Here is a 12,864-nt window from a genome sequence, read left to right on the forward strand (position 1 = left end):
TGTAATTAACATAGCTTTAGTTTTACTGGGATTTATTGGTAGTAAGTTCCTTTGTGACCAAAGCATCACTTCGCGAAGATCGGTATTCAGTCTATTTCCAATGATGGGTAATTCTAAATTATTATTAGCACGTACATAAATCTGGACATCATCAGCAAAAAGATGTATGGAGCAGAAATCGAGCACATTTGGAAGATCGTTTATGAAAAAAATAAAAGTAGGGGTCCAAGAACTGATCTTTGCGGTCTCCTCCTGATCTGATCTCCTGATAAAATAGGTTGAAATGTTGACAGAAAACCATTGCAGAACACTGCTTGACTTCTATTACTTAGATAACTATTCATAAGATTAGCAGCTGAACAGAAAAAATCATAGAGTGATATTAATTTACCAACTAGTTTGCTGTGAACAACACGATCAAATGCCTTAGCAAAGTCAATAAGAAGCAAGATAATAATACCATTTTTATCAATTGTTTTTGCTATATCATCATGCACTTTCGAAAGCGCAGTCTCGGTACTATGTTGGTTTCGGAATCCAGGTTGAAAGCAATCAAGAAAATTCATTCTGTTTACATAGGTAGATATCTGGGATTTGATTAATTTCTCGAACACTTTGAAAGTAGTTGACAACAAACTAATGGGTCTAAGATTAGAAATCTCTGCGACACCAGGTTTTTTATTTATCGAAATAACTTTGATTTTTTTCCACTCAGTGGGGAACGAGCTTGTGGTTTTGATTGCATCAAAGAGATGTTTTAGCAACGGCAATGCAACTGGAATAATAATTTTTAAGAATTTTATGGGTATTTTATCCAAACCTACCGCATTAGTTTTAATAGAAAATATAGCCTTAATAATCTCATAATCGGCTACCGGTCGGAAACTGAAACCATTGTCATTTGTTGGTAAGAAAGTTCTTGCATCACTGCTATCTGAGAAGTTGGATGAGAAATATTGATTCACGTTTTCAGCAGACTGTTCACAAATGGACGAGGTAGATTCTTTATCTGAAATGCCCATATTTTTTATGTTTCTCTATAGTTGCTTGAAAGGCAAGCTAACATTCAGTCTTTCCTTATCGAAATTCATTTTTGCTTTTGATATCATGAAATTAACTTTATTTCTCAATCGCCTACAGACAGTCGAAATTTCTGGAGATGTTCTTTGCTTCCAGCTTTTGTAAGCAAGGTCTCTCTCAATGATAGCCTTTTCAATGCTCTGGTTAAACCAAGGATTTTTTTTAACTTTCTAAATTGCAGAGGGAAAAATTGATCATGAAGCATTACAAAATTGTCATTAAGAATTTTAGTCAACATATCTGGGTTATCAATGCGATAAAAATCAGTCCAATTTATATTATTGAAGGCTTCAAGTAATGAGACTCTATCAAAGTTATAATAATCACGGAACCAAAGATCAAGTCATGATTAGATATTCCAGGCATTGATATTTGACTAAATTTCAAAACAGACTCAGGAGTATCAGTGAGAAGGAGATCTAATAGTTAACCCCAAGTAACAAAACTGGTTTTATCAAAGTTTTATAACGCTTTTTTGGCTGTCTCAAGCGCTATAAAACCGAAATTGTTACTAGGGAACATCCTGTGCTGTAGAAGTAGGTAGGTTCAGAATTTACGACACTGTAGAACATGCTTGATACTACATCATTAAACCAAAAAGATTTCCGAGATTGATTTGTAGGGTCAGTGTTGAAATCACCGATGGAGAAGGTGGAATTGTAACGTGACAGAATACTCTTCAAAGTGGCAACGTAGCAAATCAGAACAATCATTACTAGGCGGGTTGTAATAAACAGCTAATATTACGCGATCATTTCCAATCGTAACTTCGACAATTAGATATTCTGTTTTGCAATTGGTTGCATTTGATTCCGTATATATCGATTTACTAATAACACGACAGGATAATTCTTTTCTAAAATATATGCACATTCCACCACCATGCCTATTGCGATCATTTCTAATTAGGTTGAATCCATTGATCTGTATCATTGAATCAGTGATGGTATCGTTCAACCATGTTTCAGACAAGCATGCAATATCAATTTTGCTTTCAGTGAAAGTCTGTTTAAGCTCTTCAAACTTACTAAAGTTACGCGCACATAAGCTTTGTACATTCATGTGACAGACGTTCAGCTTACTATTCATCATCACCGAATTCATTACAGCTCTTGGAATTGAAACTTTTGCAGAATCATTGCTACCTGAACAATCAGCGTATCCATGATCAGTCGAGAAGAATACCGGCCTCAAGAAATACCTACCCATTGAACAAACAAAAGACGAATAACTAACAACTAAAGCGAACCTAAACTTAGATCTACATGAATTGCACATCCTGATTGCACTAGAACTGTTTGAGTGAATTGTGGTAACCAAATCTTTTCATAAAAAGCAAATCAAAATTTCAATTCAAAAAGTTCGATAATCACAGTGATCTTTTATAGCAGCTTTTTGTAAATAAAACTCCAATAGTAATTAATTGTAGCACAGTAGCAAAGCATAATTGAAGCAACAGCAGCATCAGCAGCAAAATTTACATTTTCAGCAAGCATACATTAGACGAACATTGTATATGAAGACAGAAAAAAACGATGAATATTTTATCAACGCGGTTTGTACAATGAAAATATTTATTTATGGAACGGACAGAAAATACCTGACAAAGGAAAAAAAGATTGAACCGATGCGGTTCGTTCGAAAAAACACGATGTAACAAAAATAAAGAGATGAAAGAATAATATATCATGTGTAAATAGATCTATTTTAATGAAAATGTTATGAGGAAAATGAAGAAAATATTTGAAGAGAAAGCAAGATGAAGAAAATATGTAACCAAAGCAAAGCAACTTAATAAGATTGAAGAAAGTTATTTGAAGAACATTAAATTTTTTTTTTTGTTCACACAACATTTATTTGACACGACACAATACAAATTAATGTTTTACGGAGCCAATTAAGTCTAATGCCTTATGGTCTAAAATATCTTATAAGCTAAAGGCAAATTTTTATCCTCGCTGCCGACTACGAGCTGAAACTAAATCTATTACTAAAACTAACATGGTTTTTTTTATCCGAGATTCGTTTCGCTGGTAAATGGGCACCTTGATGCTCTTCAAATAGCTGTAATTAAGTAGCATGTATGGCAAGTTTCGCTGAGCGAGGATATCACGAACTGGCACATAGGGCTGTATTCCTCGGGCCCTGAGGGTATCCTAAAGTAGAGATCTGGCGCCGCGGAATTCAGCACACACCCAAACCACGTGTTCAATGTCTTGATACCCCGATCTACAAACGCAATGATTTCTGCTCGCCAGCCCAATACGCAGGAGATGTGCATCTAACCCGTAGTGGTTGGACATAATCCGAGACATCATGCGAATGAATTCTCGTCCTACATCCAACCCCCGAAACCAAGGTTTGGTGGAAACCTTGGGGATGACGCTGTGTAGCCACCTCCCCAGTTCTCTCTTATCCCACGAGGCCTGCCAGTTGACAAGCGTATTCTGACGAGAAAATTTTAAAAATTCATTGTAGGCAATTGGTCTGTTGTAAATATCACCGTTTGTTGCGCCCACCTTAGCCAAAGTGTCCGCTTTCTCATTGCCCGGAATGGAACAATGAGAAGGGACCCACACTAAGGTAATCTGAGAAGATTTTTCGTATAAAACACTCAGATGTTCCCGTATTTTCCCAAGGAAATACGGAGAGTGCCTTACATCCTTCATCGATCGGAGAGCCTCAATATAACTGAGACTGTTCGTAAAGATGAAGTAATGGTCCGTGGGCATTTTTTCAATAATCCCTAAGGTATACTGAATTGCAGCCAATTCTGCGACGTAAACAGAAGCAGGATTATCGAGCTTGTAGGAGGCGGTAAAATTATTGTTGAAGATACCGAAGCCAGTGGACCCGTTGAGAAGTGATCCATCGGTATAAAACGCATTGTCGCAGTTGATGTTTTTAAATTTGTTTTAAAATATTTTAGGGATCTGCTGCACGCGTAAATGATCCGGGATTTTAAGAGTTTCTTCTATCATGGATGTATCGAAAAACACAGTAGAAACAGAAGTATCTAAAAAGTTGACACGATTGGAGGTGTATGAGGAAGGATTTATACTTTGAGACATGTGATTGAAATACACAGTCATGAAACGGGTTTGAGAATTAAGTTCAACTAGCCTACCGAAATTTTCAATTACCAAGGGATTCAAAACCTCACATTTGATGAGAATACGAGTAGTCAGATCCCAAAAGCGGTCTGTTAGTGGGAGAACGCCCGCCAAAACTTTCAAGCTCATCGTATGGGTCGAATGATAAGAACATTTGATGAAAAAAATTTAATAACCCTAGTAACAATGTTGGTTTTATCAAAGTTTTATAGCGCTTAATACAGCCAAAACAGCGCTACAAAACCTAAATAAAACCACTTTTGTTACTTGGGAATGGGCCACAAGACAAGTTAAACTGATATTTTAACGCGGAAAGTAGAAAGCCTAATACAGATAAATGGATTAATATGTGTCGAAATGATTTTCAGTGTAGAAAAAACATCATATATCAAACTTAGACACTGAATAATGAAAAAAAGTACACATTTGAATGTTATGTTTGTAAAATCGGATAAATTAAATACTAAAAATGATGTTCATCTTAGTAGGGGAAGAGAAACCGAATTATGTTATCCGAAAATATGAAAAATACGGGCCTAGATTGTAAGTAAATGCCTAGGGTAGATAATAGAATGTAAGAAGCCCGTACGCGAGTGAACAGCTTAAACAGCAAGTGGAAAAAGTAAGGAAACCAAAAAAAGAATTGATGAAATAATGGCAAAAAATAAATGCACCACTTGCTAAGTAGGTAGCTAGTATCTAAGAATTGACAACGAGACGAGTTCCCGATCATCGAAAACGACCGAGGTGATTACAACGGATGCTGAGATGGGGTATACCATGATGCCCAGTACAGCGCGAAAAGGAGAGCAGACGGTTGCGAGGGGAGTTGAACGGCGGGTGTCTATGGTCGGTGGAGGTAAAGCCAAACGATATTACCAAGAGAATACGAGCAGCATCCAGTTGTCGACCCCTGAAGAGGCCAGATGTGCAACAGAGCTCAATCCATGCGGTTCATGGTCTAGCCAGAATCGAGACTACAGTGCGAAGATGAAAACATCAAACTACACAGCGAAGGGAGTGATAATCTGCTCCAAATATATATTACTCATTGAGAGTTATTGACTTCTACAAATTCGAGGATTTGAGGTCAAAGCCAAACAAGCAAAATAACGTTATAAAATGTTCTTTCCGCACTACGATTTAGAAATGTGCGCATATATGTTAGCGGGTAATTGTATACCCCGCGCAGGCGGTTAAGGATGCTAAACCAAGTGACTGCATTATGCAACAGAGCCGGTGGCAATCGCAAATCTCTTCGCCACACGGTGCGTAACAATAATTCCGTTTCAAACCCCCTGTAACCCGACGCTTGAACACGACAGCCAAGCAGCGGATATCTACAAGGCGCAGCGCACCAGGCGAGCGAACGTTTGTCAATTTGTTATGAAGAAATTCCATGTCTAAAACATTATTTTGTGTAGCAACAATATAAAGTACCATTGTAATTAATTGAATTGTACGTGCAAAGAAAAGAAGGCATATTATATGAAAACGAACATGTATATAGTAGCATGAAAACGTGAAAATAAGGCCGTTACAAATTTTATTTTCATTTTATGTCACCCCCCCCCCTTCAAAAATCTTGGATATTGGAAGGGAAGAAAAAAAAGCTCAAACCGTTTTGTTCATATCATTGAATTTCCGACAGCATAAATGCTTAATTTAGTAACAAACAAGTCAGGTGACAGCGAGGGTATCGTCGAAAAGCAAACGAAATAAATAATAATAATAATAAAGTGTTATTTTTCAACATTTATTTGAGTGCAAGTTACAAACGTCATAACTTGCACACAAACTTTAATCAAAGATATTTCTTTTTTTCGTCACGGTGTTATTTATTTTTTGCCACCCCCTCTGCTTACTTTGAGAACCTTGGACGTAAAAAGAATTCGAAATTTGTATCAGCCTAATTGCCATAAAAAAAACATACCTATCGGCCGTCAGAACGGATCATGTGACCATTGTCTCTTCTAGATAATGACCAACTAGGCGGGGTGGCAGATGTGACGCCACACCCGGCGCAGAAATACCTAATGTTCCGTCACGTTGGATTTTGTCATACGGTACATTTTAGCTCAGTCCGAAAGAAAGTAAGCCTTCTGCTGAGTAATGAAAACAGGTAGAGTGTAAACCGGGATACGACCGTCTGTCGTTGTCCCATAAAACAAGATCATTTGTAAATAAAGCAGGAAAAATCTTGAAGAAAGACCGCGAATGGTTCTGCTAAGCAATCGTTGGCGAAACATTTGGTTTCCTTGACAGAAGACTGCGAACGGCTCTGTCAACATGCTAGGTAAGAATGTATCAACAGATTGTGCAATAGGTGGCGTAGAACTTCGCGCAGCCTTCTGATGTGTCACAGTCATGCAAGCTCAAATAGAATAAACAGTTTGTGTTGTAAACAAAACAGAAGCCGCACGGCGACAATACTCTTGCACTGTCACGTGTGCTCTATCATACATGCAGTACTAGATTAGGTTAAGACAGAAAGTGGAGAAAGCCTCTCACCCTGAGTTACCTGTAGGGTATATTTAAGTAGTGTTGTGCAGAAATAAAAGTTAACTAGTCCACTCTAATCTCGTGTATTAATTCTGCGCCGACTGCGCGTGCAGGATTTATCTGAAATAAGTCCTGGTAGAAAAAACACAGCCTTTACACCCGAAATGGACGAAAATATCTCAGTTCTTGATACCCGGCCAGACATCGAGCGATAGGCATGATATTAAGATGCTGGATGTACTGCATCGAATGGCAGAAACGAGGTCTTCCGCATTCACATACGTTTATATGGTTGGTATATGATTATTTTTATTTACTATTTGTTACATTTCACCTACTAACCGGTTGGTTGACAAAATATGTCCTGAACATATCGATAACATAATACATGCGGAAATCCCGGACGCAAATATAGATGCTATTGGACTATTTGATTTTGTTAAAACACATATGGTCCATGATCCTTGCGGTCAACACAATCCAAGATCACCGTGTATGGTTGCTGATAAATGCACGAGACGATACCCCCGTCCATTGCTCGGTGAAACTATTTCCGGAAGTGATAGATATCCCCTGTACCGGCGGCGTTCCCCCGAGGACAATGACCAGTCGTTTATAATGAAGGTAAAAGTAAATAACGTTGTTGTTGACAACAGCTGGATTGTTCCATATTCACCGCTACTCTCCAAAACTTTTAAAACTCACTGCAATGTTGAATTATGCAACTCGATCAAATCAATCAAGTATGTTTGCAAATATGTGAACAAGGGCAGCGACATGGCCGTTTTTGGAATTGCTGCTCCAGATGCGAACGACGAAGTGACGCGATATCAATTGGGCCGTTATGTTATGTTCATTTCCGATTCATGAACGCTACCCTTCTGTCGTCCATTTGGCTGTCCATTTAGAAAACGGACAACGTGTGAAGCAAGCGCAACTCAAAGGGCCGAACGTGCACCGCACATAATATTGACAAGTTATTTCACTATCTGCCAGAGCGATCCATTTGCCCAAACTCTCCTACAATCCGAAATCCCGCGGTATTATACATGAAATGCGTCGTCAAAAATGTTCCAGAGGAGAAAGCAAGGGCAAGAAGTTCCCGGATACGACAATGTTTTTTTCCACCGACGCACTTCGACGAATCTATACTGTGCATCCGAAAAACGATGAGTGTTTTTATCTTCATCTGCTGTTGGTCAATATTCGTGGACCTACATCATTTGAATCACTTCGGATTCCGCCACTGTTGTTGTGCCAATCACCGACGCCCGGGGAGGCGACTCCACCCAGGACCCTATCTTCGGACCCGTTTATTAACGGACCGGCGCCAACGGCTTTACTTTCTCATGCGATGGAAGGCGTGATCCCAGAGATTTTTCGCCTCATAAAACCTCCCGGTGTCAGCTAGGGTTGAACCAAGACCAGTTGAGTTGGTTCTGAGTGGATTACGCCACCTCACATTCATCGACACCTATGTCGGCGTTGGGATTCGAACCCAGGCCACCAGTGTGGTTGGCGGAGATGTTACCCGGCTCCTCACCTAGCTTATACGAAATTTCTCTGAGCTTATGACAAGAAAACGTGAAATTCAGACAAATTTTACAAAAACCCGTAGATCTCAGGAACTGGAAGAGATAGACATTTTGTGTGTTCTGCAAATTCTCATAATATTTTATGATTTACAACTTTGTTGAAATCCGCGAAAGAATTTAGCACTGCTGCGCCATCGACGTGGCTAAATCGCAATCTAATCTTAGCATCCAAATTAAAGCCCTTTTTAAAAACGAATTTAAGAAAGAAAAAAAAATTCTGTTGTAATTCGAATATAAGTGTTCATTCAAAAATTTTCACACTTGATTTTTTTAGTGTCAGACGTTTTTTACAAGGGTACATTTGTGCCCTACAATTGTCTCTTAGACAGTTTTTTGCACAATCCAGCAATGCTATGATTGCTTTGAAATGATAGCCCATACCAAGCGTACGCCCTTTTTGGAAATTCGTCTTGAGTCTAAAAAAATCCTTCACCTGTAATACGCAGTTTGCTAAACTAAATAACGTTTACGGTAAAAAAATGGACAAAAATTGGCGATTTTTCATGGGTTTACCTTTAATCGCACCGACGAAACTACTCATGCATCATCAATCATAGTAACCCATGAGTTAGCAAAAAAAAATGGACAGCTCTAGCAGTCTAACTCTAACTGTGATGGCGAAAAAAATTAAGCTACTCCGATTAGAAGTGTGCGCGTTTAAAAAACGGTACCCCGCCGCGTCAAAAATGGACATCGTGCGGCACTTTGTGGACACCGTTCCGGCATCTACAAGATCTTGACACTATTGGACGATGATCAGAGCATCGAAAGAAAACTCGGTTCCGGACGGCCAACGACCCTGAGCGACAAGAAGCTGCAAAGGATGCTGAAGAGGAAGAAAAGTGGCTAAATCGCTGCGTGCACTTGGTGAAAAAGTATCTGGAGAACATGGACATACACGTCAGTAAGCGGCAGTCTCATCCACTGATCTCGGAGCTGCAGGCAATGACGCAGCGACAGCGGTTGAATAAGATGGTCAAGTCGATTTTCCCGACCTTTCTCATCCTGGATGGCAACGACTGGCAGTGTACTTCGTATTTCACTTCTCCCACGAAGGAAGTGAGCTCCGAGGTGAAATTTATTTCACACACCAAGAATCCCAAGAAGGTGCTGCTCCGGCTGATAATCAGCGAGAAGGAGATGTCAAAGCCGCCCTTCTTTCGCTCCGGACTGGCCGTGAACGGTGAAATTTATAGAACGAAGTGCCTGCAAGTAGTTGCGTCTTTCATCAAGAAATACCATATAGGCGAAGACGCGGTGTTCTGGCCTGATTTGGCGTCGACCCACTACTCGAGGCGATCATTGGAGAAGATGGAGCGGCTGAATATCGATGTGGTACCGAAGTCGGCGAATCCGCCCAACATCCCCTAGCTACGTCCCATGAATAATTTCTGGGCAAACTTGAAGCGCAAGATCTATTCCAACAATGTTGTCGCGAAAACGGAGGAGGAATTAATAAAAAAAAAACGAAAAAAGAGCTTAAAAACATGCTTACACGCATGTTTTCGTCCGCCATGGCGAATGTTCCGGTTAACTGCCGGAAAACCGCACGCAAGGACGTAATATTTTTTTGCGAGGAAGCTTACATGATTACTTTCCATGGAAAATTTATCCAACTCAATTATCTGTCTTAGTTTTTTTCATCACCATCTGAAAAAAGTCCATTTTTTACCGCAAACGTTACGTGTGCACAGTTTTATTGAAATCAAAATAGTCCATTGAATTTTTACAACTTCCCAGATCATTTAGTAGGGAAACGCTTCCTTTTACTTTTCTTCGCCCTTATTTGTACTTTGTATTTGGCTTGCGAGTTTTCAATACTCACCACATCAGTAACTACGACACCTTTTGGATGTTTTGCTCTAAATCCTATACCAAGTTGTTTTCCAGGCTTTTTGATCAACTCAATATCTAAAGTTTTCGTCTCTTCAGAGTTTGGTCTGTACACCGTTATGCGAACCTGTAAATGAATGTAATGAACCTTATATTTACCGTAAACATTATTGTATTGAATGAAAAATATCAAAAATATTATTTCGTTTGTGAAACAGTTTTTTCGCGGATAAAAATAGGTTTATATAATAATAAAATTACATTGCTTTATTGATGAAGTAAAAAGTGATTAAAATTATCAATTGCGTTTCGCAGTTCCACAACATTAAAACTCAACATTTTCGTCATGTAGTTGATACATATTACCATGATAATCGGTTTCACTGGGATATACTGCCGTTCCAAGCATAGTTGTCCCAGCGTGCATAAGGTCTGTGTAGAACATGGGACTACTATAATTGGAACGGCAGTATACGATGTAAATAAAATTGTTCATCGTTGCTTGACGTTTCCGGCGACATGGCGACATAGTTCAACCTAGAGATACTCTGAGTATTGCTAGTTCAACCGTGCGCGAACTGCAATGAAAATATTAATTCGCGAAACGGGAAACCTTTACAGTGCGATGGAAAGTATGAACAATGCTTGTACATCGTTATCTGATGCGGAATATCAGGAAATTGGAACGGTTCCTGATAAATCTTGGTTTTGCAATACTTGCAAGGAAAATCGGATATCGTCGTAGAAGCCTATTGACGTGTATACAGTCAAAAAATTACTGGTATGCAAGTAGCATCGTAGAACAGATCCGACGAATTCACCAGAAGTGGATACAGTTGGTGTGGAAAAGTGACTCATATGAAGCGGAGCTAAATAAAACCACACTATGAAGCTAAGTTTTTTACGATTAAGTATAATTACGATTGATGCATCTTCCAGTGAGCGTAATCACTCTTTTAAGGAAGGGCAAACGGGGCGAACCATAAACTATTTAGAGTCCTCATAATGAACATTTTTTTTGAGCCGAAGGAATACTGTGCGTCTTGAACTGTCCTACAGATCAGACGTGTTTTCGGTTGCCTGTGGACTGGCCTTTGACTGCATATAGTTTCAAAGTTTGTGTTTAGTCAGTGCGTTTTTTAAAGACTACCTGAAAGTTATTCCACATCAACCTTTATCAAGACGACCTGCTTTTGAATTTAACATTTGTTTTAACTTTTTTCGTATCACCTAAAATTACAGGGCGAAAAAAAGAAACCGCGCATCACTACAATGAGAAAGGTAAGGTATTCTCTCACACAATTCGACAATTCGAGTGTCTGCAGCGAAAACCTTTTTGATATTTTGCCTGAGCAAGAGGCCGGTGAAATAGAGGATGTTAATAATGATACTATACAAAATGTCAATTCTTTCAAAAAGGGGAAAGTTCCACCTATTGTGATAACTATTTCATCTGAATTTAATATTTTCAAAAAGGAACTTTCAACGTTTGTTTCTGACATCAAAGTTACCTATCAAATTGGCCGTAGAGGTGAATGCCGCTTATTAACCGACTCAATAAAGGACCGTGATCGTCTTGTTCAGTATCTAACTGACAAGATGTACATATTTTTTACCTGTGACACCAAGAACGCCAAGCCGTTCAAGGTTGTCTTGAAAGGTCTCACCAACGATCAAACCGTTGATGAGGTAAAAATTACTTTAACAGAGTTACTTGGCATAGCCCCTACCCAAGTAATTCTTATGAAACAAAAATCACGAGGTGAAAACAGTCAGAGAACTGGAGTTTCCCTTGTGAGCTATTTAATTCATTTTAACCGCAGTGAGGTTAACAACTTAAAATTTTTGCCTTTCTCCTAGAAAGGTATAGCAATCACTCGCAAAACCGAAAGTATAAAAGTGCTCCAAAGGGCCGAATGACATATATCACTCGAATCAGCTCGACGAGCTGAGCATTTTCTATATGTGTGTGTGAATGTGTGTGTTGGTGTGTGTGTGTATGTGCAGATTTTTATTCTCACTCACTTTTCTCCAGGCTTCTGAATACTCCTCTTCGTTGGAATGTGTAGATGTAAAATATTGCCCTTGATACCAGTAGGCAGTAAACACGTGTTGCATATGCATGCAACTCATAGTTTTGCTTGATTTGATACAGCTCTTAAGAAATACTACAAGGTATACAGCCCTAGGGTTGTATGAAATGGTGACGTGGGACTAAACACTGTAATTAGGGGTTTTTTTGTTACAAAATATACAGAGCCTGCAGACAGAATCAAGGTGTTTGCTCAGCGACTGTACGTATTTTTATTTTCAGTCTCCCCTGGAAATCAATTTTTTGAAATATATTCAACAACACTCGAAAGAATATCGTATATATTTGGCGATATTAGTATTAGTCTGTTGTATTCTTTTGTGCAAAAAACATGTATTTGACAAGGCACAAGCATATCATTCTTGTTGAAAAAGCACCAAGAATTTCTCGTAATGCGTCAAAGTCAGAATTAACTCTATATCATCGAAAACCAATTCAAATAATACTTACGTTATTTTAACAAGTTCCAGCAAAAAACCATAACAATCAACAATTCCATTTTTGTTTTTTGCTTGACCTTTTTTTTTTTCATTTACCTACAACTACATTCGCTGTATTACGAAGACTGCTAATATCCGTACGTTTGTAATGGTAAAGCTTTAAATAATAATATATCATCTAACCATTTCGAAATGTAAAAGGAGATTCT

The 12,864-nt window shown here is 38.7% G+C and overlaps 1 protein-coding gene across 1 annotated transcript in view; it reads right to left on the reverse strand.

Moving 5' to 3' along the window:
* Positions 1 to 12,864, reverse strand: part of LOC129728622 (inactivation-no-after-potential D protein) — a 1,023,112-nt gene that overhangs the window by 54,646 nt on the left and 955,602 nt on the right. Inside the window, exon 17 of the mRNA XM_055687071.1 lies at positions 10,116 to 10,250. Within this exon, the coding sequence (XP_055543046.1) occupies positions 10,116 to 10,250 (135 nt within the window). The remainder of the gene's footprint in view (positions 1 to 10,115; positions 10,251 to 12,864) is intronic.

This window comes from Wyeomyia smithii, chromosome 3 (assembly GCF_029784165.1).
Source record: "Wyeomyia smithii strain HCP4-BCI-WySm-NY-G18 chromosome 3, ASM2978416v1, whole genome shotgun sequence".
Taxonomy (NCBI): Eukaryota; Metazoa; Arthropoda; class Insecta; order Diptera; family Culicidae; genus Wyeomyia; species Wyeomyia smithii.